At 45.6% G+C, this 25,442-nt stretch overlaps 1 protein-coding gene and 1 pseudogene across 3 annotated transcripts; one reads left to right on the top strand and one right to left on the bottom strand.

Annotated features, from left to right (window-relative positions):
• The first annotated feature begins 6,330 nt into the window (after positions 1–6,330).
• TRAFD1 (TRAF-type zinc finger domain containing 1) lies at positions 6,331–25,163 on the top strand. Of its 3 annotated transcripts, none has more exons than XM_045844319.1 (12): positions 6,331–6,468; positions 8,872–8,937; positions 15,692–15,827; positions 15,926–15,979; positions 17,584–17,989; positions 18,664–18,870; positions 20,222–20,298; positions 21,464–21,697; positions 22,649–22,769; positions 23,424–23,760; positions 23,974–24,046; positions 24,273–25,163. In XM_045844319.1, exons 2-12 carry the CDS (start codon positions 8,891–8,893, stop codon positions 24,327–24,329), a joined length of 1,749 nt encoding a protein of 582 aa, XP_045700275.1. In that variant the 5' UTR covers positions 6,331–6,468; positions 8,872–8,890; the 3' UTR covers positions 24,330–25,163. The 3 variants fall into 3 exon arrangements, with proteins under 3 accessions (XP_045700275.1, XP_045700285.1, XP_045700280.1); XM_045844329.1 differs by having other exon boundaries at positions 6,381–6,468; positions 20,228–20,298; XM_045844324.1 differs by lacking the exon at positions 6,331–6,468 and adding an exon at positions 6,864–7,425.
• On the bottom strand, positions 14,444–15,361 carry LOC123820245 (annotated as a pseudogene).
• Positions 25,164–25,442: the final 279 nt, after the last annotated feature.

Raw genomic sequence — 25,442 nt, 5'->3', positions numbered from 1 at the left:
CACAGGTTTGAATGTTTCTTACGTTGACAGAAACAATCAACAGCGTGAACGGACCTCAACCCTGTGCCCAGTGAAAGACACCTGACACAGAGGTGGACATATTGTACGGTTCCACTTACATGGGACCCCCTTTGCAGCCATAGAAAGCACATTGGGGGCTGCCAGGGGCTGGGCGAGGGGTGGAGAGGGGCACACGAGGCATCAAAATAGTCTCCGTCTTGATTGTAGCCATAGGTATGCATGTCCAGCTCATTGTACTGTGCATTTAACATTGGGATGTAACTGTTTGTAAATTATGCTTCAATAAAACTGAAAAAAAAAATAGGGTAAAAAGGAAAATACATATGCCATAGATTATTCAACCAAGAAGTCATACAGAGCAGTCAGCAAGTCTAAAAATCTGACTTATAATTCTCTCATCAAAACACTGTGTGCGAGGCAGGAGCAGAGGGAGAAATGTGGATTCTTTCCCGCTCCCCTACCCACCGGCTTATCCTGGCTGGATAGCTTAGTTGGTTAGAGCACTGCCCTGATATACCAAGGTTGTAGGTTCCATCCCAGGTCAGGGCACATCCAAGAATCAAACAATTAATGCATAAATATGTAGAACAACAAATCAATCTCAATTTCTCACTCTCTCATCAATAAAAATCCCTGGCTGGTGTAGCTCAATGGATTGAGCACTGGCCTGCAAACTGGAAAGTTGTCGGTTTGATTCCTGGACAGGGCACATGCCAGGGCACATTTGGGGGTGTGCAAGAGGTAACCGATCAATGTTTCTCTCCCTCTCTCTAAAAATAAATAAAATCTTTTAAAAAATAAAATCAATTAAGAAGTTATCAGTCAGCTTGAGATTAGAATCACCACAGTAACACCACTTTTATGGGAAAATCTGTTTCAAAGTTCAGAAACCTGTTTGCAAATAACCTAAATTCCTTGCAGGCAGTGACTACACCTTCTTATTGTGACCCAAAGACTCACAATGTTTAAAAAAAAACAACAACTTCAACTAGGTGATTTTGAAGATCTAATAGGCTCTATTAAACGGTTCATGAACTGGGTAACGTCCCATCTAGCAGCTGGTCCTCCCAGGGGTTGTGCCAAATGGAAGGTTATTACAGAAAAAAGGGTGGGCAAAGGAGCCACAGACAAGGAAAAGAAAGGACTGTATGGGGCCAGGATGACTTTTTTTTTTTTTCCGGGAGGGGGGGTGGGGGGAGGAGAAGTGGAAGTGTTTTTATCATGCAAATTGTCTCTTCTTTCTAGGTCCTGAGGGTATAGAGGGACCTGAGGGTGTAGAGGGTACAGATCACTTCCTTGGTGTCCACCAGAAAATTCCAGAGAGGTTGACTAAGATTTTGTTCCTGGGAGGGTCGAAGCTGCAGTTAGATCAGGTATTAAATCTAGGTGTGGGTCTTGGCTGGGGTGGCTCAGTGGATGGAGTGCCGCCTACAAACTGAAAGCTGGCCAGTTCAACTCCCAGTCAGCGCACAGGCCCGGATCGTGGGCGGGGTCCCCAGTTGGGGGGTGAGGGAACTGATCCATGTTTCTCTTGTACATGATATTTTTCTCCCTCTCTTTCTCCCTCCCTTCCCCTCTCTCTAAAAATAAATAAATAAAATCTAAAAAAAAATCTAGGTTTGGTATCCTGGGCTGTTTATTGTGAGTGATGGTATTTTGGGCTCGTGGTTTTGATGGGGGAAAGCCAGAGCCTTCAGTTATAGTTGAGAGGCTTCCGTGATTAAGCTGTGTGGAAAGCCGTTATTCAGAGAACTTAACTGCATTATCTCCGAGACTCCAGGAGGTCAAGGAGCAATTTGCCTTGGTGCCCCAGGGGACCTGCAAGCCAGCCGGAGATGTAATCTGAGCCACCGTTTTTCAGGAAAGCAGATAAAGAATGGTCCATCAGCAGATAAAGAAACACTAGACTGTAATACTTATCTGATTAACCTTTTCACAAACCTCTTACCTACCCTTACCTTCTCCCTACAGAAAAGTCAGCTTGAGATGAGATGTTAAGATGGTTTTTTGAGGATGCATAACCTGGTGTCTTCTCAGACCGCTGGCCTCTGAATAAAGCGCCCATAAAGATTCAATCCCTGTCGCTACTGATTCGTTCCAGTGGTGACAGGCAGCACCAACACCGACGTTTTCTTTTCCGGTGTCAGTTTTCTCTTTAAATGAACATCACTGTATGTTGGGGGGGTCATATACGCTTACAGGCCTTCCACATAAAAGCACGTGTTCTGCTTCACCTCTAGCTGGGTGTATTTATTCGGTTCTGATGCTAAACACCTGGATTTAGCACCTCACTCCACAGGTTTAAGGGCTTGGTCCCTGTGACAATGGTTTTTGTCCCAATTCCTGGCTCAAGAGCTTCTAAAACCCATGGAATTCCCTGAGTGTTAGAGCTGACAGTGTTTTTTTGTTATGCATTATAAGGTTTTTTCAACCACACCTGAGTTTATACTAATGAGTGACTCTTTTGTTAAAAAAATTATTATATCTATATCTTTATGTATATATATATTTTAAATTTTTTACTTATTTATTTTTAGAGAATGGAAGGGAGGGAGAAAGAGATGAAGAGAAACACCAACGTGTGGTTGCTTCTCGCATGCCCCCAAATGGAGAACCTGGCCTGCAACCCAGGCATGTGCCCTGACTGGGAATCGAACCAGTGACCTTTTGGTTCACAGGCCGGCACTCAATCCACACTGAGCCACACCAGCCAGGGCTATATGTATATTTTTTAGAGAGAAGGGAAGGGAGGGAGGAAAGGAGGGAGAGAAACATCAACAGAAATCAATAGGTTTTGCCTCTCCAGGAACTGAACGTGCAATTTAGGCATGTGGCCTGACCAGGAATCGCTTTGCTGGACTCCCAGCCAGCTGGGTCACACTGGTCAGGGCCCAGCGAAGTGACTCTACGTGGGCCCCTGGATAGCTTCAGGATGGGGTCTGGTTACCAGAGGCATCAACTGTGTTAATGACTGGAAGTTTCAGCCTCACCCCAACCCCCTCTAGGGAGGGGAGAGAGGCTGGAGATCGAGTCAGTCACCACCAATGGCTCACGATTTAGTCAATCGTGGCCATGTAATGGAACCTCTACAAGAATCCCTCGACTACGGCATTCGGAGAGCTTCTGGGTTAGAGAACGTATCCTCTTGCCAGGAAGGTGGGCATGCTGACTCCCCTGGGACAGAAGCTCCAGTGCTCAGGACCCACCCAGACCTCACCCTGAGCACCCTAAGCACCTCACCCTGAGCACCCCATCTGGCTGTCCAGCATGTAAACCGTATCCTTTATAACACTGTTTACAATAAGCCAGTAAATATAAGTAAAGCATTTCCCGGAGTTCCATGAATCAGTACAGCACATGATTGAACCTGAGGAGGGGGCTGCGGGGACCTGGGGTCTAGAGCTGTTTGGTTGGGAGCGCAGGTGACAAACTGGGCTTGCGCCTGGCAGCTGACATGGGAAGAGGGGAGAGGTGTTGTGGGACCGAGCCTTTACTTAACGCGTGGACTCTGCTGCTAACCCCTTGCTGTCGGAATTGAATCAGACTGTAGGATACCCAGTTGGAGTCCAGAGAGTTGGTGTGAGGAGAAACTACACACTTGTTGCCAGAAGCGAATGGCTATCAGTGAACAACAGATCTTCCTAGTCTCACCTTCGGGAGTTTCCAGGTGAATCATACTTCTGACAAACTGGCTACAAATTCGCCATTTCCCCTGGCTCTCTTGACAATTCACCGGAATGAATGACCCACAGAACCCAGGAAAGCACTATATAGGCATACCTCCGGAGGTATTGTGGGTTCCGTTCTAAACCATCATAATAAAGCAAGTATCACAATAAAACGAGCCGTAATTTTTGGCGGGTGGAGGGTCTTCCCTTCAATTTATAAAAAAATGCAACACTTGCCAAGTGCAATAAAGCAAACTGCAATAAAACGAGGTATGGCTATACTTACAATTACAGCTTTATCATAAAGGATGCACAATAGACCAGGACAGCCAAAGGAAGAGACACGCAGGGTGTGGTCTGAGGGACAACACAGAGCTTTTGTACCTTCTCGCTGTTCACTGTCGTCAGTGTGTCACACTCCTGGCACACCAGCATGTTCACAAGCCAGAAGCTCCCTGGAGACGAGTTTTCACTACCTGAGGTAGGGCTGATCAAATCACTTGTTGCATGGTCACATGACTGAGCTCAAATCCAGACCCCTCCCCTCCCTGCCTGGGCAAAAGTCCAATCCTCTAATCAAGTGCTTGGTCTTTCTGGTGAGCAGCCCATCATTCTGAAGTTATCCCGGGGCCCGACTGAACAAAGACACGCCTGGCACTCAGGATATTCCAAAGTCTTTGAAGCTGTGTGCTAGGAACCAGGGACAAAAAATCAGATACAGGTATTCCCCGACTTTTCAAAAGTTCACCTTATGCCACTTACCTTAAAGACCTAGATTAGTACCTGTTTTTGCTAACTGAAAGAAATCCAAAGACCAATCTCCCTTTTACGAAAAAAAGAAAGGTGAAACGTGGAAATACCATTCAGCTTCTGTTTTGCAGCGAGTGGTTATAGGGGCGGCTCACACCTGGGAGTGGCAAGAGTGATGCCGTCACCAACCTCCTTCCCTGCGAGCTACACTCAGCACCAAGCTGCCACAGCTTAGAACTGTGTCTGCGTCTGCGAGCATCTGTGGTTTGCCTGAATTTATTTTGTGCGCCTGTTAGCAAGACATGTCCTAAGGTAATCACTTCTTCAATTTATGCCATTTCAGTTTATGAAAGGTTTCATTAGAACGCTCTACATTTGCATAGTGGGGTGAACTTGTATACTCTTTATTGTACCACAGCATGCATCACACTCATTGTCATCACTGTTGTGCCTGTCTCCCTGGGGAACTATTGGGAAGGCAGGAACCTGTCCTGCTGTTTGCCACTGAAGCTCCGCTATCTTATATGTGCCCGTGGCATAAGGAACGCTCCGTGTAACATTTGCTGAGCAAATCGGTGAGGCTGGTGTTAAAGAAATTCTGGACTTCAGGTGTTAGTTATATTTTGTTCAAAAATAATACTTTACAGGCAAAATGTCTATCAATAGGGAGCTGGTTGAATAAATCACGGTATATTCATACAACAGAATTACTATTAAAAAAGGATGAATATACTCTAGTCCAGGGGTGTCAAATTCATTTTCACCAGGGGCCACGTCAGCTTTGCAGTTGCCTTCAAAGGGCTGGATGTAATTTCAACTCCTTAGCAGTTAAGGAGTAGTTACATTTATACAGCCCTAAAATTATTTTGGCCCTTGGAAGGCAACCGCAAGGCTGATGTGGCCCCCAGGAAAAAAGGAGTTTGACACCCCTGCTCTAGATAGATATGTTGATAATTAATAGATCTCCAAGAGATTATGTAGCAGAAAAAAAAAGAACAATGAATAGTATGTTCTCTTTAACGAACAATGTAAAGTATTTCATCTTAAGTGTTCAGTGTAGTGATTATTAACTAATACATTAGTGTTGACCACTTTGTAGATTGGGCTATAGAATATTTCCAGGCCTTGGAAACTTTCTCATATTCCCTCTTAGTCCACACCCTCCAAATGCAGCCATTATTGACTTTTCTCACCTTAAATTAATGTTGCCTGTTTTTGAACTTCATACTTTTGGAATCACATAGATGATACTGCCCATTTAAACTAAATATTCGGTCTTTTTGTGAATAAATCACACTTTGTAACCTACTTTTCCTTCTTAGCACTATCGCACGAACATTTTGCCAATACAATAAAATCATGATGTTGAATTGCTGTATCGTAACTAGGATGTTCTTGCTTATATCTAATTAATTTAGTTAGTTATTTTTAACTCATGAGGGAAGAGGAGTTCAGAGAACTCACACAGGCAGCAAGGGTAGAAACTGGGACTCAAACCTGTTCCTCCATAGCTCACTCCTCCACCGCGAAAAGCCCAGGGCTCACGGGAGCCTTCCAGATAACTTGCAAGAGGACATTGTAATAACAAAAACAACGACTACTAACTATTAATGGCTTATGACAAAAGAACAAATGATATTAATTACCTTAATATGTTAGGCGTATTAGTAATGTTTGTACAGTATTATTCATGCAAATATTATTAGCCTGTGTCACGGGCAGTTCCTGGGCCCAGAGCAGCTCAGGTCTCGCTCCCTCATTCCAGATGTGCAGGGGCTGGGACCTCGAGGGCCACGCCCCCGTGGAGCTCAGAGGAGCCAATCGGAGCACAGAAGGCGGGGCCCTGGGAGCGACAACGCTGCTGTCCAATGGGCCGAGAGCCGGGGCCGTCCCTGGCCAATGGATGCACTGCTCCGCGACGGTCGGAAATGTTGAGGCGGCTCTGGGGCCGTTGTTCTGTGCGGTGGGCAGACTGAGGCTCCAAATCGGTGACTCGCGAGTCCGCTCGACGTCCTTCTTCTGGTTCTGGGTAAGTGGAGCGGCGGCCCGAGTCTGAGGAGTTTCCCGCGGCCTCCAGTTCGGGAGGAGGCCGGTACCCCGAGGGCGGGGTGGGCGGGCGAGGGGGCTGGAGGCTGGGGGTCGCGGCCCCAAGGAGAAAGATGCCCGCACCGCGGTATCTCCCCAGGCCGCTGGTGGAGGCGGCATTTTCTCCTCAGGGAACCGGAGCCTCGACAGCCCCCAGCGGCGCCGCCGGCCGCCGCCCCTTCCCGGCGTTGGCCTCAGCGGCTGGGCGTCGTCCGGAGCGCCGCTGGGCCACCGCGCCCGGGGGCGGAGCTGGGCCCAAGTCTCGAGCTGCCGACTCGGGGGATAGCGGTGGCCTAGTGCGGGCTCTCGGCCCAGGGCCCCGGGTTCGAGTCCCCACTCCGACCAACTGTGCTGTGGGTGGCCGTGCCCGCGGACTTCCGCGGTCTCCAAAATGGGGGCAAGGACTTCCGCCTGGGAGGGTCGTGGTCCGGATTATAAAGATTGCCCGTGGAAAGTGTTTGCGATAAACGCACACTGAGTGTTAACTACTGCTGTTGGCGAAGCCGGTGCCCTCTCCCCTCGGGATCCCGAACGCGCCGACGCGCTGTGGGGAGGGGGCAGGAGGAAATCCGTGATGCCGGGGTCCCGACCCCGCGGTGGTAGCTCCGCCCCCTAGGGCGCCCAACGTCGTGGACTTGCTGCGGGGCAGCCCCTCCGGCGTTCGCTCGCTCACTCCTCTTGGCGACCGTTGGGAATATTGTCAGTTTTCTGCGGGAGGAGTTGGGGGCCCAGAGAGGTGGGATCAGCCAGCCGCAGAGGGGCGGAGCCGGAGTTGGACCCTCACGGGGGTCCCGGACCCTGCACGGCGACCCCAGTCCCCTCCGGCAGCTAGAAAACCGGGTCCTGCCCTGGGTGTAGCCGCTGGAATACGGAACGGAGCACCTGGAGCCAGTGATCCCAGGAAAGTACGCGGGCTTCCCCCTTTTGGGAGCGTGATTGGTTTTCCCGGATAGGCGCTTCCTATCCCTAGCTTACATTTCTTATCGGAGTGGGAATCTTGAGTCACGTGGCTTCCGAGTTTAAATACCGTGGAGTTTGGGGTAGCCAGTGTTCTTGCTGCCCTGCTGGGTAGGTCTTACGCCTTTTTTCACTGTGCTCCTTCAGACCTCTGTTTACTTGCTCTTTCATTTCCTTTTAAGCCCGTTGCCTTAATTAATGGATTCCCCCCCACTCCCATCTGCTATCTTTCTTAACTTCCTCTTTGCAGGGTGGCTCTTCCAACTTCAGGTCTCAAGTTTAAATTTCATTATCAGAAAGTTCCTCACCACCCTTTAATCTAAACTAGATTCCCTCCACTCCCGTCTCCCTTTGTCTGTGTGCTATTCCATCAAAATACTCACCTTCAGGTATATATGTTTCTTTGCGAATTTTTTTTCTCTTTTACCAAGTTGATCTGTTGGGCTAGACACTGTATTTCTTTAACTTGTATTTGTGACTTCAGGGCACACTGTCTAGCACACAGCATCTTAATTCACATGTTGAATGGATAAATACGAGTTTTGCAAAAGTGAGTTAGTTTGGAAACGTCAGTACCCAAAAGGGGGACAGTTTATAAGGCCATTTTTGCATCATGGAAAGGAATAATCTAAAGTAAATATTGGTAATAAAATTGCCACACCTTGCCTTCTGCATTCATACCTGGTTTAAAAAATACAGGAAAACTGTACAGTGGAGAGACCTGGCAGATACCATCTTAACTAAGTGATCAGGGTTAGCGTCATCTGTGATAATAAGCCTGTGACATTATATGCTTTCTGATACAACGCACCAAGACGGAAACATCACTTTGCTGGTGTTCTTGCCAGTTACACATTAATCATGAGAAAACATCAAACAAACCCAGACTGAAGGACATTCTACAAAATGACTAGCCAATACACTTAACGAGGTTAGGAAAGATGGAGAAAGACTGAAGAAATATCCCAGGCTCAAAGGAGATTAAGGAGAAATAACTAAATGCAGTATGCGAGCCTGGATTTGTTCCTGAACCAGAAAAGGGTTTTTAGTGACAGGATTTGTGAAATTTGAACATCTGTCGGTTAACCACCAGTATTGTATTAGTGTTAGTTTCCTACATTTGATAATTTTCCTATCGTTATTTATGATGTTTTGGGTGAGTTGTATATAGGAGTTCTTTGTGCTGTTTTCTGCAAGTCAGATTATTTTCAAGTGAAAATTAAAAAATAAAAGGAAGGTGTAAAACCCATGTGTTTGGTATTAAATAAAATGCTTTAAATACACTAGTTTTGGTGATATATACTGTGCACTAGTTTTTTTTACCTTTGTGTTTTGCTTGTAATCCTTAAAGCAGAAATGAAATTGAAAGTTCTCTCTTCTAACTTTGTAGTTTTCAGGAAGAGCTTAAGATGGCTGAATTTCTAGATGACCAGGACACCCGACTGTGTGACAACTGGTAAGAAATTAAATCCAAGGAATGTTACTGGAATGAGGACAAACTAGCTTCGGTAAAGAGTCGGTTTATTTATTGGCAGGTTAAAATGGGAGCCATGTAATATGTCCTGCAACTATATGGGACTCAAACCTTTGTAACAATTTTGGATAAAATTGTCTGTTTTGGTAATTTGACAAGACGGTGAGTTTGGGTATCACGGTGTGCTGACCAGTGACAGGAGGAAGCTGGCAGTCCGGGCTCTGGCTCCTGCCTTTAGTTAGTTAGTGACCTTTGGCAAGTCACTGACTGCTTTGGGCCCCAGTTTTCTCGTCTGTAAATGAGGGGATTTATTTTTTGTCTTCCTGAAAAATATCATCATACATTTTTTTAAAAGATACTAAAAATGTAATACGATACTTGGACTGGACTAATGTTTTCAAAGTATGTTGCAAGGATTTCCCCGAGTGACTGTGGTGGCTGGTGGTCTTGGGGTTGATTAGGAGCAAGGTTTAGTGAGCTTGGCTCTACATCTCGTAGTGAGAGAGCAGTTCAGCCAGAGCAGCTGAACTGTTTTCATTATTATTATTATTATTATTATTTAAAGATTTATTTGTTTTTAGAGAGGGGGAGGGGAGAAGGAGAGGGAGAGAGAAGTCTTCCAGCAGCACAGATTGGTCATTATCATTTCATGGTTCCAGACTGCCAGTGAAGACTGGGCATGGTCTTGAATGTTAAGCTGTATATTTTGATGTTTTTAACTCACGTGAGTGACAAGAAAGAGCAGCTCTTCCTGGCTGAAATGAAACTTGGAGTGCAGCTAATCTGATTGCTGGTTGTGATTTCTCAAGAACTTGTTATTTTAGTGATTCACATACTTAAAGCTAAAGGAAGTAAAACTTTGTGTTGTGTTTAACTTACCAAATTGTGGTAGAAGGAAAGAGATGTTGAGTAAAGGAAATAGTTTGATGCAGATTGATGAAAGGTTTGAGCCAAATTACTTTTTTTAAATTTCCTATTTCTTTCTGCTCAGCCTTTTGGCAGAAGTAGGATATAATCAGAGCAATTGCTGGTCATAATATTTTTTCCCTGCATGGAATTAAGATTTTATTTCTTTAAAAAAAGATTTTATTACTGTGAGGGTGTCTTGCCTTATAGGGTATTTTTTTTTTCTATTTTTCTACTGTGCCTCTATCATATTGTGCCATTGAAAACACTATTTTAGCTTTATTTGGGTTTTACTTATACTGTTACTGATAGAGTAATCAGTAGTACAAATAATCACAAGCATCACTGTGATTTTATAAGAAAACAGCCATATAGCTTTAGTATCAGTGAAGACACTCTTATTTTTATCAGCCCAAGGATCTCAAGCCTAGAACACTATATAAATAACTATGCCAAGGGAGTTTTTTTAAAAAAGGGTAAGTTAATGGAAAGCTAATGAAAACAAGGTTATTCAAAGTGAAAGCAATTTATTTAAAGAAAAAAGCAGATTAGCATAGCAGGCTGACTAAGCCAGCACAGACCTCCCATCTAAGTGACCCTGTTTAAATTCCAGGTTTTAAAATGTAGGCTATAGAGACATATTCCTATGGTTCACTAAGAAAAGTTAAGGTACTCATCCAAATATGAGCTGCAGTTAGACTCATTGGTCCAGTCAGAGGAATAGTTGGTTGTGACTGAGGATGGTTTTTGCACGTGATTTCTCGCAGTGCCCTCTGATTGGGAGGAGAGTGTGGCTCTAGGGAACAGAAGTCTCACTTAGCTTTTTAGTGTTGTGTATATTGAAGGACTGATTTCTAGCTGGTCGTGTTTACTGTTTGGTAGGCCGCTGGGAATTTTTCTGGAACTCTTGATGCGCCTTTCATTCATTTTTATCTAAAATGAAATTTTATTTTTACCTTGCTAGTTCTTCCTTGGGGCTTTTAGCAGGTTTTATGTATATATGTATGAAATTGTGTTCTCATTTATCTCACTTAAAACATTTTGATATTATCTGTAGGTCGGAAGCCGGTGTATTAGTATTTTGTCTGGTTGGAATGTTTGGTGGAATGACTTTGGCAGTTCAATTTAAAAAGAAAACAAAACCAGCAGGCAGGTGTTTCATGTCATTGTTGCAAATACCTTTCATCCTTTTCTTTCATCTTTCAAGGTTTCCCAAGAGGTAAAAATGTGTAATAGTAAATGTTCTGTAGTCATACCTGATAGCTGCTTTTGATTCTTCCTTGTTATGATTGTGTGGTCCTTAATTTGTTTTAATTCTGAAATTTTGGTGGCCTGTATATAGGGAATGATCTTTTTCAATATGTTATCCTGAGTATCCCTGTAAAATAAAAACTAGACTTTTTTCTTTCTGTTAAAAGAACATTTTTGTCCAGACTATGAAAAAGAGCCCAGGATGTTGTCACCCTACGTAGTGATTACGGCTGCCAATTTTTCATGGCCTTTGTGCACAGGCAACTCGCAGTCATGACACAGCTCTGCTGCTTTACTTTGCTGGTGTACCGTGTTTCACCTCGCTGTACTGTACTGTTTAAACATCTTTAATGGTTTTCATTTTTGTACCATTTTATGACTCTAATGAAAATCTTCATAATCCCAAGAGTGCAATTACTGAGTGAAAGAGCATGTAATTTTACAGTCCTAGAAATGCATTTCTAGACTATTTTTAAGCAGTTTACATGACCACTAGCAATGCGTTTCACATCTTTAGGATGTCTTTACTAAAGGCGTACGTCACAGGGGCTGCGGGTTTGGCGCTAGACGCTGCAGTGACACGGCGTGGTCTCGGTGCCGGCGGAGCGTCTCGCCTCTGGCCTGTAAACAAGGCAGCATCTGCGAAGTGCAGGGAAGTGAGGTGTGCCTGTCGTGGGATTTACTCACTCTCATTTCGTTGAAGTGATGGGTTCCCATGATAACTGATGTATAGCGCCTTCCACTATATAAATATCCTACAGTTAAAAAAACTGAATTAATAGAAAAGTAATGGTTCCTTAGAAAGCTAGGAATTTTGGAGAAATAGCAGAAGTTAAATCTGTTAAGAAGACATGGTTTTCCTCAATCCATTTGAGTTTTCTTCCCACTCTCGCTGTTGATTTTTTTTCGGTGCCACTTTTGAGCTCTGACGTGAGAGCTTCCTTGACAGTTCTGTCGCTGGGTGAAAATGGATTTGTTCGTGTCCTGGTCTTTCACATTGGGAGTCTGACCGGAGCGGGAGGCACGGGAGCCATCCTGCTCTGAAACGCTGGTTGGTTGGGCCGGACACGAAGGGGAGCGCCGGGAAGGAGACCCTGCTTGCGGTGCGCGACGGAGCGCATCCCGCTTCAGAGACGGGCTAGGGTGTGAACGGTTTGTTGTGAGTATCTTTGGGCCGTGCAGTATTTTTTTTCCTGAAATTTTATTATAGGTGACATTCAGATAGGCACATTGTTTAAATGCAGGCTTTGTGACACTGCGAAATTGGAGTTTTCCAGTGGTCAGATCCACTTTAGTAAAAAGTTAGGCCTTTGACACTGTGTGCCTCTAGTTTGAATGTATGTATAGTCTTGTTAAATTTACTTTTATTCAATTTTATATTTAAATTGTAGTTAATAAAATATATTAGTTTCATGTATACAACATAAATGATTCAACATTTTTATACCTTACGAAGAAATCACCACAATAAGTCTAATAATCATCTATCCCCATATATAGTTATTATATTAATGACTATATTCCATTCTTAAGTTAAAATGGTCTTACTTTCTCACTTAAGAAGATCATTTTCCTCCCTTTTTTCCCCCTAGATATAATCTCCAATTAGATCTTTTTAACCAGCAATTTTCAAATGGTATGGCACAAGAATTTTTAAAAGATGCTACACCTGCCTATTTAGGGGTCGGGGCACTGACCCCTTTTTTCTTACCTTGTCAGATAAAAAATGGCAGCAGCCAATACAACAATAGCGATCCAGTGTGAATGAATCAAAATTATACCTACTTTTTTTGTCAGCTTGGCAAAGAATATTATATATGTTTTGGTGTGCTGTAGAATTGTAGTAGTTTTATGTGTGCCATGAGATGGAATCACTTCCATACACTAAAAAAGAATGGCAAAAAGTGAGTGAGGACGTGACTGGGGGAAGGGTGCAGGCCTTTGTTTTTGTCCAGTCCTGCAGTGGCGTTTATACCAGCCTGGCCCGGGGGCGTGATCCTGCCTGGCATCCAGCCTGCTTTGAAAAGCATGTGGGTCATAAGGGAGGCAATTTCCCCATTCCCAATGACTATCCCAAAGCTAGCATCTACTCTTTCCAGTTTGGCTTAAAAATTAAAATTGCCCTGGCTGGCGTGGCTCAGTGGATTGAGCACCAGCCTGCAAACTCAAAGGTCGCAGGTTTAATTCCCAGTCAGGGCACATGCCTGGATTGTGGGCCAAGTCCCCAACGATCAATGTTTCTCTCCCTCTTTCTCCCTCTCTTCCCCTCTCTCTAAAAATAAATAAATACATTCTTTAAAAAAATTAATTGGAAAAATTTTAATTAGAAACCATCGAATGCACTTTACATTGATGACTGCAGTACTGAAACTGACGTTTTATTTTTTTTGCTTATTTTTAGAGAGAGGGGAAGGGAGGGAGAAAGAAAGAGTGGGAGAGAATCATCTATCGGTTACCTCTTTCTTGCACTCCCCTGACTGGGGACATGGCCAGCAACCCAGGCATGTGCCCTGGTTGGGAACCAGTGACCTTTCAATTTTCAGGCCAGCGCTCGATCCACCAAGCCATAACTGCCAGGGTGGAACTGTGACATTCTAACTATTTTTCTCAAAGAAGTTTAGTGATTTTCTTTTTCCTGGGAAACATGGAGATCCAACTATGAGTGTTAATATGGCCAGTTTAGAACACTATGGTTTAATTAATGCTAATATCTGACCAGGTGTTCACATGCCATATCTACAAATGCTGGGTCGTGAACTTGTATTACTGAATTTTAGCAAAAATTTCATGAGATAATTTAAAGGAATGCCAAGTTTCTGAAGTACAAACTCGTAAAACCCTACACTGGGATGACTTTTTTGTTTTAAGTGCATCTGACTTGAGAATACAGGCAACTTTTCTCTCCTGAGTCCTTGAGAAAATGTTTCTGCAAGTTTTGTGTTGTGACTTTCCTATGACTGGGCTGTTTCTAAGGAAGATCATCAGTTCTCTGGTTAGTTTCCCACAGTTGATAAAAATCTACCAAAAACATGATACAATTTGCAAAGGAAAAAAGTTGTTTTCAAAGGCTGCAGGGACAGGAAAAAAATAGCACTTCTTATTTGTATAAGCACAAACACTTAAAACTAGTCATACTGGAGGTAGATCCAATATAGTGTTCAAAAGTTCTAAAAAACAAACAAAAGATACATATTCATTTCCATCGCTCCAGTTGTGAAATGCTAGATCTGCACAAGAGTTGCACTATAGCAGTTTGCTGGCTCGATTGAAGAGTTCCAAGTCTTTTTTGTGTATTTGGCCCAATAATGTCCTCATCCCAGATAAATTCAGTTCAGAAAATGGAAATTTGGGCAAAGATCCTTATATCAAAGCACAAGGATATGCTACTAGAAGTTGCTTTTCTTCCATGGCTAATACAGAAATAAAAATTTTGGAAGCAGGAAAACTACACCATTAAATAATTCCAGCAGTGAATGTGATTTATATGCCATTCTGTCAAGAAAATATCACTGTAAAGCCACATAGTAGGGTTGTGGGAAGACAGTATCCCAAGACGCTGCACAAATGGAACACCTATCATGCTCATTACGTTTAATAAAACATTCCTAGACACCCCATGCACTGACCCCCTGCATAGGCATAGCCTACTGGGTTTGCCAGGCAGTAACTCTGTGGCTCCAAAGCAGGGCAGCAGGGCACTGGTCCTGCCAGCTCAGTCTCATTCATGGTGCTACCTTCTGCTACTTCCAGTGGATTGTAACACTGTTGGTGTTTTTTGCCCGATGTAGTCAAAATTAATACCTAATTTTTCTAATAAAGGTAGCTCATCCTCAGAGTGGTTTCCTAGAACGGTGGGGTGTAGCTGGACTATAGGCATATATGCCCTAGCTGGCTGGAAGGTCTGCCCGTGTATGGCTTTTGTAGCTGCATTATGTCTGGAGGGACAAGTGGCTCTTGTTGCGAGTAGTAATAGCCAGCATGCTGTGGGGCCTCCACCGGCACAGGCTGCTGTTATTGGTCTCTGGTGCTGTGACCTCTCTGATAGAAGTGTGGTTATCAAAGCCTGACTTTGCAAATGATCAAACACAGAGGGTGAGGCAGTAGCTCCAACAGCCTGGTTTCATTTTTGGTGGAATAAAATTGAAATGATATTAAACCAACCTCAGACTGAGAGTGAGAATAAATGGTAGGCTTTTTTTTTTTTCTTTTTTTTAACAATCCTGGAGTGTACCATTGTGCTTTGGAGCATGGATGGTTTCGGAAAAGCCCAGCTCAGCTCTTTTTGGCATCTGACTTCATATTGTTGGTTGTGATCAGCTCTGACACCTAGAAAGTGAGGCTGAGCTTTTAGAGTTGGTATATAATACTGATAATTCAAAGAGTGTTGCACAGAAGACTCCAAACCTTCAGATGTTAATTCTTGAAAAGCAGGGGTAGTAACAATCATAAGAGCTAACAGACTAGACATTCACTGAAGGGAAATAATGGGGAATGAAGATTGAACAGGACAGGTTTCCACATGACACAACCAAACAGATCAGTCAGTAATGTCGCCTTTTTCTTTGATCTATTTCTATAGCAAAAAAGACATTCCTGTGTGTAACTTTACCATCCATGAGATCCACTGCCACAGGAACATTGGGATGTGCCCTGTCTGCAAGGAACCATTCCCCAAATCGGACATGCAGACTCACATGGCGACAGAGCACTGTCAGGTGAGCCACCAAGGTCGCAGATGTTCATTAACGTGTTATGCTTGCTACTGTGCAAGTTGTCACAAAGCCAATGTATTGTTTCTCACTGCTTATCCTAGGTAACCTGCAAATGTAACAAGAAGTTGGAGAAGAGGCATCTAAAGAATCATGAGGTTAGTGCCCCTGCACGATAAAGGGAGCGAGTTACCCCGGGGCCAGCAGTGAGAGTGCAGAGCCGCGTGCAGACCGGAAAGCCGGTGCGCTTGCCCCGTTCTCTACCAGCTCCATGCTCATCGCCTCACAAAGCCTGTTGGAGGCTTTGACTGTTTGCTGCCAGACTGGGCTGGTGGTTGTCGTGCCCCATGCTCAGGCCACAGAGCCTTTCCCTTGGGGACTGAGTCTGTCATTCTCGTGCTGGGGTTTGGCTGTTAGCAGCCTCACTGCGTGCTAAGCCACTCTTGGGGTTGCCAGTGTGATACGACCTTGCCACCCAGCCTGCCTTACGTCTTGTGATTTCATTTTGACTTCTTGGTCACTTGGCCAGCATGCTGTTTACACCCAAAGAAATTCCTCAGCTTTTGGTGAGAGAGAACATAGTATCATTTAGTCTCTAAGATAAAACTTTCCATTATGGAATGAGGATACACACACACATATATTTTGAATGAGCATATGAATTTACTAGCTTAAAAAAATCCCACCAACAACTACTTAATTGGTGGACACACAGGAATGTGTCTACATATGTAAAAATTTATCAAGGAATGCAACTTAAGGTTTGTGCTTTTCATTCTATGTCCCTGAAAGTACTAATGACTTATTAACTTACAATTTTAAAAGGTAATTGATATTCAATGGAAAATTTTAGGAAAAATACAAAATAAGAATCACTTATAACCCCACAGCTCAGGGATAAATGTCTCATAAATACTTTGGCACCTCTGCCTTCATTATTTTTTCTAAGGACGTGACCTATGCTTTACGAGGTCTCACCAGCAAGGGGGTTGTGAGCGAGGCCACATCAACAATAATAATGAGTGTTTCTCTGGGTCTAACATCTACCTGCTGCATAAACACCCTCCGATCAACTGCCTGCTCTTCTGGCTTCTCTCCCAACTGTTTCCTGGCTTCGCATGGTGATATACCAGTCATCCTAAAGAGTCAAGTACAAAGTATTTTTTAACACCCCAACTTTGGCTATGTAGGCAGAGATTAAGGAGTTTTTAAAAATTCTCCTTTAAAAAATGTTTTTATTTTATTTGCTGTGTGGTGAGTTAGTAGCACTTTTTAGGGTTGTTAAAGTACCTACTATATTATCTAGTAAGTGCCAATTATTTGCTGCTTTATTTGCTGTTCAGTAACTTAAATCAGTGACATTTTTCTAATAAAGTTTTTTAAAAAGACAGATTGGAATAGTAGTGGGAATTAAGGCTGGTGGGGTTCTGACCAGCCTATCTGAATTGCTGTGCTTTTGCTATTTGATGCCTGGGGGTCATCAGGCTGACTGGGGGTTACTGTAATGTGTGCCCCAATGACCAGAAGTCAGGGTGGCTGGGTGAGCAGGTTCCTTCTAAGAGTTTTCTTCCCTTTGTAGAACCTGATAGCAGGGACAGAGGGAGAAGCCTTGACTCTTAAATGCATAGGGAGACACGGCGGGCAGGGGAAGCTAGGGTTGGAAGAGAATATTGAAGTGAACACTTTTGCCCTCCTTGTGCTGTACTGAAACATGGCCTCTCCGATATTTGCATGTTAACTGCCTCATTACTCTGTGTTGCAGGAGACTGAGTGTCCTCTACGGCTTGCCCTTTGCCAGCACTGCGATTTGGAACTTTCTGTTCTCAAACTGAAGGACCATGAAGATTACTGTGGCGCCCGGACAGAGTTATGTGGCAGTTGTGGGCGTAATGTCCTCGTGAAGGATCTGAAGACTCACCCTGAAGTTTGTGGGAGAGATGCGGTGGAGAAGAGAGATGAGGTTGTCCTGCCTCCTACTGCCTACGACGAGCCTTGGGGTCAAGATGGAATCTGGATCGCGTCCCAACTCCTCAGACAGATTCAGTCTCTGGATCCACCCGTGAGGCTGCCCCGAAGTCCCCTGCGAGCCTTGGAATCAGACCTTTTCCATAGCAGGACTGCCGCCCAAAGGAACATGACGACCCACTTTCCAGTTCAGAATAATCTGGGTGAGTCGTGTTTGGGATTGGAAGGGTCTCACCATCGGGGGAAATGGGAACGGGGCGTTGGGGCCGGAGAGATGTTAGTTGTAGAAGTCTGATTGTAGCTAGGTAGCACTAGGAAGAACACCTAATTTTTCTTGTAGTTGTCAGTAACAGAATCTTTTTGCTATTGGATTACTATTGTCTATAGTTAGGATTCATGATGATGATGACGATGATGATGATTACAGTGCTATTAAACAGCTCCTATTTACTGAGTATGCCCCGTGTTCCGCAGGCATTTGCAGTGTGCTCTACATGTATTAACTCATTTAATTCTCCCGGCAGTCTTGTGAGGGTGGGTCAGTGATAAAGCAGGGGTTTGAATTCAGTGGCAACCTGACCCCATGCTTTCTGTCTTTCTACTGCAATGGAGAAAATATACCTAAAATGTTTAGTACAGTGCCTGTCGTGTAGTTAGCCCAATAATATTGCTTATTAATGGGACAGTCAGAATAGTAGTGGAGCCTTCCATCACGGCAGACTTAATACTTGGAGCCCTGTGAGCACTGGGGGGCGGGGCCTCTTTTGTTCCTGCACAGATGCCTGTGAACCTTGAACATTTTGTAGGCATGGACTTAAACTACAGCATGGCAACATTTCTAACGTGTCTTAAGAACTGGTTTTCTTTTTTTCCCCAGTGGAAGAACAAGAAAGACAGGAAAGAAATAGAAGACGACAGTCCCCCAAAGAGGGTGGTGAAGACAGTGCGAACTTGGACTTCATGTTGGCCCTCAGTCTGCAAAACGAAGGCCGGACCCCCAGACTGGTAGAACAGGACTTCTGGACAGCCATGTGTGGGGCAGACCAGTCCCAGGAGGGTCCCATTGATCTGGACGACATGAAGGGTAGGTGGGTTTGGTCACTAGCCTATCTCCAGTTTAAAAAGTCTTACACTATACAATTCATACAATTGAAAGTTTTTCATGAGATAAAATTTCCCTTCGTTTGTTTCTTTTTCCAGCTTTTTATTTTTGAAAACTATCAGAATAGTATAGCAGATGTCTATATCCCACTCATCTATATTCACCATTTTTGCTATTTTTATCTTTTTTTAAATAGATTTGGTGGGGGGAAGAGAAACATTGATTTGTTCCAGTTATGTATGCATTCACTGGTGTGCGTCCTGGGCATTCTCTTACCTCTCTTCTTTCTAGTGTGTTGTTTAGTATGTCCATTGAGGTTTTACTTGAGTAATTATACGTTTTTCATTTGTTCTATTTGGGGTCTGTTTCTTTTTTCTTCAACGTGTCTCATCATTTTCAAAATGATCTTTTATACCTAACTTATATTGCAGTTTCTTTAACCCGTCTTTAAACTTGTTAAATATACTTACTTTTCTATTGTCTGAAAATATATCTAATTTTTTTTTTTTTTGCTATTTATTGCTTCTGCCGACTCAGTCACAGCAGTTTGCTGTCTCCCTCCCTGTGCGTGCTCGTGTGTGTGTTCTGACGTGTTCCCCTGAGGGCACTTAGGGGTGCTACTGACAGAGTTTCAACCTGGATTTTCGGTTTGGGTTTTTAAAAATCATAAATGTGGATTTTGGATTCAAACTCATGTAAAGGCCAAACTCTAGTCACTTTGCTTTCGTAGCCTTTTCTGTCTTCTGCCCAGAGCCCAAACCTAGCCGGCGAGTTTCCTCACCGCCCGCGCAGTCCGCCCTCCGTTTGTCCGGCAGCCTTCCCGAGGCCGTTTTGTTCTGGCAGGCCCGGGTTTAAAACTGTTCTTACAAATTCGATTTACTGCAAGTTGCTTTTACTCGGCATCTTTGACATTTTGTACTGGGAGGGTTTTTCGAGGATATCTTCTGCCAGTGATATATGAGCTTTAGTTTCTCCATGTGTAAAATGAGGCTGATGGAGAACCTACCTCGTAAGTCTTTGCTGAGGATTGAAACAACGCACTGGATGGTGCCCACGGGCTGTCGCACGTTTAAATGTTCGTGAGAGTAGTGGGTAAGTTACTTTCACGCCGCTCAGGGAATGGCAATCAGTACGTCTTTTTCCATAATGGCAGTTTTCGCCTGGGGCTTGTCTCTTAGTTTTCCTTGGAGGATTTACAGTGCCACCAATTGCTCCATCTCTGAAATATCACAGGGAGTCACAATTTTATATAAACCTCCACCGGGGGGGCGTCAGAGGTGGAATCAAGGTGTTTTTGCTCATTCGGGTGTGACATTGTGGCCTCTGCCGCCAGGTGCAGCCGACGAGACCATGCTGCCGTGCGAGTTTTGTGAGGAGCTCTACCCGGAGCAGCTGCTGATCGACCACCAGGTGGGTGGCCACTGAGTCAGGGCGTGAGCGCGCCTGGTGCTGCAGGCCGCGTGGGTCCTGGCAAACTATTTAAACACACCTGTTGTAGGAGTAGCAGCTGGGTGTTTGTTTTTTTGTTGTCTTTTTTACCGTGGTGTGACTGACACAGGGGTCTGAGGACTCAGTGTCGGATAGAGCACTGCTCACTCCAGTAGGCCTGTTCGCGCCCTCCATACCGTGGTGAGTACTGTGCCTCTCTGCCGGCGACCTTGGACTCCCGTCTCATCTCATGCCATGTTCTGTTTACTGGAGCTGTACTCAGATTCTCACGGTTCCCTGGAAGGCTCGGGGGTCCTTCTCATGCTTTACTTTTTCTGCCTGGAAGCTGGACGGCCTTCCCCAACACACCCAACAACGCAGACCCCTTACGTGTAGACTTGGTTCCGACGCGACTTCCCAGAAACCGTCCTGAGCGAGCTCCAAAGGCTACGTCAGAGGTCCCGCCTGTGTGCCCCCCAGACATTCCGTGCCCACTTCTCTCTCAGTCTGTCCCCTGGGGTGTGGTCTCCTGATGCCCTGCCACTTGCGAGGACAGGTTCTGGGCTTCCTAGGTTCTGAATCTTAATATCTGGTATATGAGAGGTGTCATATTTTTTTTAATGATTGGAAGTTCTTAGCCATTTAGGAATGATTAGAAAATAGCCTTTGAGGGTTGCATATTGGAGAGAACTACTTTCCCCCTCAACACTCTTGCTCTCTCTGATTTGGTTTGGTCTAGTCTAGCATTTCCAAAACTATTAGCATCCCTTTGCTCTTGGTGGAGCATATATTTCCCCTCATAATTGGAATAATACAGTATTTGAGTGAGTACATGCAGTTTTTCATTTGGGAGCAGCATAAGAAAATCCATCAACAGGATAACAAGTATTTGGGCCTGTGTTACTATATTGCTGTGGGAAGAAGCTTGAATCTTTTCAAATTAATTTAAAAAGAATAACCACATGAACACAGTTTAAAAAAAAAGCACAGGCACGTTTAGAAGTGAGTATTGTATTCCATCTGCATTCCCCTAACCCCTTCTAGTTCCTCTCTCCAGTATTACATATACTAAGATTTTGTGACTTGTAGAAAATGTTTTAGGGATATATTTTTTCTTTAACCTATTTTTTTTTTTTTTTTGAGACAGACAAGCTGTAACCCTTCCTGTGCCTTACCTCCGTATAATATGGGTAGCGCTTCCTCCAGAGGGGTGGAGGAGGACCATGACGTCATCTTCCAGAAGTTTGTGCGGCAGGCTACCAATAACCAGTTAGACACTTTGATGGGCCTGGCCAATCTACCCTCTATGGAGGACAGCATCATCATCCCTTGTGAATTCTGTGGGGTGCAGCTGGAAGAGGAGGTGCTGTTTCATCACCAGGTAAGAGTCCCTGCAGGACCCGTCCACTTCACTCCGCACTGATCCTGTGAGTGGGCCTGGGGCTTTCAGAGGAGGGAATGCCGCTTTAGCCTTTAGGCTGCATGCAGCACCGACTTGGCTCCTGGACACGCCCTGTTTTGCGGCTGTCTGACTTTCTCTGTTCTCTGGCAACTGAAGCCTCATGTCACTCGCTGAGGACCAAGGAGCAGGACTCCATTTAAGGAGGCATGGGGGACTTACCAGAATGGTTCAGATGAGACTTCCCTGAGGTCACTGACACATGCTGCTTTTGACCTGATGGATTCTTCTGTCCTGGAGGCATTTGGGACTGCATTTCAGGAGGCCTGGGCGTCTAGCTCTACCCTCCCTGGGGATATCTGTAAATTAAGCAGTTAGACTATACAATCTGAAGTCCTTTTTCAGCTTTTGCTGTCTGGGGTTCCAATCTTTTAGTGGAGAATACATTTTCTGCCCAGTCTTGTTTGTTAGGAGGATCTAACACTGCAGGTGGGTTCAGGGTCATTTCTGTGGTTGGTGCCATTTGGTTGTTGCTAGACCACCGCACATTTCATTCGTATTATAAAGACTTCTAGAAGCTTTTGGATCGAACAGTAAATAAGTAGCTGCAGGTTGTCTCCTATGGGAAACTGAAACAATCAATCATGCAGATACTTGGGTCAAAGTATGGGCATGTTTTTTGGGGCTCTCAAGACCAGCCCTGCCTCGATCCCTGCACAGGTCACACAGTGCTTCTGCAGTGCCCTGGGTGCGAATGGGGTGATGGCTGCGTTCTAGATGCGTTTCCTTAGTCCCAGGCACTTCCTCTCAGTGCTTGTCCGGGTCCCCCCAGAAAGGCGTTCATCCAACCCACTGTTCCTTCCTTTCCCCCCACTGTTCATTTTCCTGGAAATGACTCAGTCCAGAGATACTAATTTTGGTTTTTCTTACTAGGACCAGTGTGACCAACGCCCTGCCACAGCAAACAGCCATGTGACGGAGGGGATTCCTAGACAGGATTTCCAGCCTCAAGAGACCTCAGCAGAGCTGCCCAAGAGGCGTGTCAGACACCAGGGTATTAGCCAGGGTTGGGCCAGAGCCGCAAGTCTGCTGCCGACTCGGGCCTGTTCACTGTTCTCATCGGCTGCTCTAACAAGGGGGCTGCCTGAATCCTAAGTTATCAAGCACTGTAGGGCCTCACCGGGCTAGCTGTGGGCCCACGTTAGACTGAGCCGTCTCGAGTGTAGGTTTATAGGGTAATGGCTTTGGGGACAGCCATGAGACATGCTTAGTAGTCAGTGGTATTTAGCTGTGAGTTTCCTTAGTGGATTATTTGGAGATAATTCCTTTTTAGACCTTACTGTGACTGCCCTGGACCCCTACCTCTAACTGAAGTTTGTTTAGGGTACTCAGTCATCATCATCATCAATCATCATCATCATCAAAGAGCCTCGTGCCTAGACAAATAAACCGTTTTTGACACCACAAAGCCAGTTAGAAATTACTTGTTCCAGGTTTGCTTGCGCATCATTGTTGAATAGTTAGGAGGATGTATCTGGGGACTCGGGTGTAACTCACAGCGAGGACAAAGGGCCCCGGGCCTGTCCTGGAGACTCGGGTTTAGGTGTGAGGCAGCTGTGCTCCACCAGACTCTCTGTGCCTGCCTGAGTCTAGCGCTAACAGCAAGAGCCACCTTTTCCTTCAAGCTGGTGCGCTTTTCTCTTCGCAGGAGACCTGTCTTCTGGTTATATGGATGACATTAAGCAGGAAGCCGCTCAAGTGCCCACGTACCCTCTTCCCCCCACCAGACCCATTAACAACATGGCTACTTGTACCCGACTGCCCACGCCCACGGCAGGCCCCAAGCCTGGTTCCCAGCCAAGCCCTCCTCATGTAATGAAGCTGAACAACTTGGACAGCCAGGACATCCGGGGGCGGAATCAAAACAGCCATAACGGGGACATGGCCGCTGGGCACATTCCAGTGATTCACCCCGTTCAAAATCTCTACCCGGAAAACCTCGTGTCCTCTCTCCCCCGTGGGTCTTCGGGAAGATACGGAGCAAGGTAAGCAGCAGTACCCAGGGAGTAGAGCTTTTCAGCCGTTCAGGTGTATTATGGCCTAATTTCAAAACGTTCTTTTGCTAGCTGTGGGGTTTTAGTTGATCATTTGTCTGCTCAGAGAGCTGCTTATGTCTGGTTCCCGCTGTTTGTCTCCTGAGTTTTCTGACTCGTGCTCGGAGGCAGCTCAGGAACTACTTCCCCGTCCTTCTCTTGCAGTGCTAGGAGTGAAGGTGGCAGGAACTCCCGAGTCTCCCCTGCAGCTGCCAGCTATCGCAGCAGAACTGCAAAGGTAACAAATGGGATCCAGCCCCGAAATGCTCGTTGCGGAGCAGGGCGGGGGTGGGGGTCTGGTGCGGTTCTTGAAGTCAGAGGTGGGCATCAGGCCGCTGTGGCCGAAAGATTGCGCTTTCGGCTTTCGGGAGGAGGGTTCTCTGGAGGAGGTCGACATTTTCAGGGCCTTAAAGGTGTACTGTCTTCTCTCCTTGTGACCTTTGTTTGCGCTCTATTTTCAACAGGCAAAACCCCCTAAGCAACAGGGAGCTGGGGATGCGGAGGAGGAAGAGGAGGAGTAACGGCATCCGCCGAGAACCTGACAGGGGTTCCGTCTTCTCTGCACAGCAGCATTCGCCACAGTGCAGGCCACACTTCTTGGGCCCTGTGGGCAGGGGAGGTTTTTCGGATTTTAACTTTTTCTAGGTTATGACCATTTTGTGTCTTTTGAGATTGTGATGTGGGAGTTTAGGGGTTGAGGGAGGGTCAGCAGGGAGGCTGTTGAGAAATGTTTCAGTTTTAGCTGCTGCCTTTTGGCCGCACAGAAATACAAGTTATGGCCTCTCAGCCCACCAGGGCTCCTCCTTCTGACACACTGTCACCCCTGCTCCTCGGTGCTTTGTGGTCCTGATGGAGAGGAGAGGATTCTGGGAACCCGGTACCTCCAGGGAAGTGGCTCTCTTCCCTGTGGGGGCCTACATTTGGGAACTTTGGGTAACGGCCCCTGTGCACTGCCCTCCCCACTCTGGAATTTGGGCCTCTCTGCCGTGTGGGGAGGAGCTCTGGGGGTGCTCAGCCAGTAGTGCAGTGTGGTAGGAGCAGGCTTTTGGAGATGAGTCGAGCGGGAGCTGAGTGTGCATGGGGCTTTGACTTCACCTGCTTTGGCGTTTGGCATCACTGCCTTCTGTTTCTGGGGGGAGCACGGCTCCTTTGTCTCTGGGGCCTCTGGTGGCTCAGGAGAGGCACGCCCTGTCCTGCCAGGGCCGTGCTGGGCTCTGCCCTGATCGGGACTAAGGCCTAAGTAACCTCCGTGATTTGCTCTGAAAACCAAGTATCAGAGCCCCCATCTCTCTCTTTTTATTTTATTATTGTAATTACTAACATCCTTGTAATAGAAATAAAGTTTGTACTTGGGAGTTCAGCTGAGTCTTGTGGTTCCTTCTCCAGCGTCCTCTGGAGACCTCAGGGAGGGAGAGGACGGTGAACAGGACTAGGCTTTCTCTGTGCGTCCTGGAACCCCAGCAGACCCAGCGTGAGCTCCTTCTCAGAGAGCACCGGGCAGTCAAGGTGTAGTTTCTTACGTGGGACTCAGGAAACTGATGGGCCGCTGCAGCTCCACGGAGGATCTCGGGTGGGGCTTTCGCCGACAGAGTAGGGGAAGGGTAGATTCATCAAAAGCCTCAATCCTGAGAGCA

The sequence above is a fragment of the Phyllostomus hastatus genome, unplaced genomic scaffold (genome assembly GCF_019186645.2).
Source record: "Phyllostomus hastatus isolate PE091 unplaced genomic scaffold, TTU_PhHast_1.1 phas_contig_1162, whole genome shotgun sequence".
Lineage (NCBI taxonomy): Eukaryota > Metazoa > Chordata > Mammalia > Chiroptera > Phyllostomidae > Phyllostomus > Phyllostomus hastatus.
This window is presented reverse-complemented; position numbering and strand designations above follow the sequence as displayed.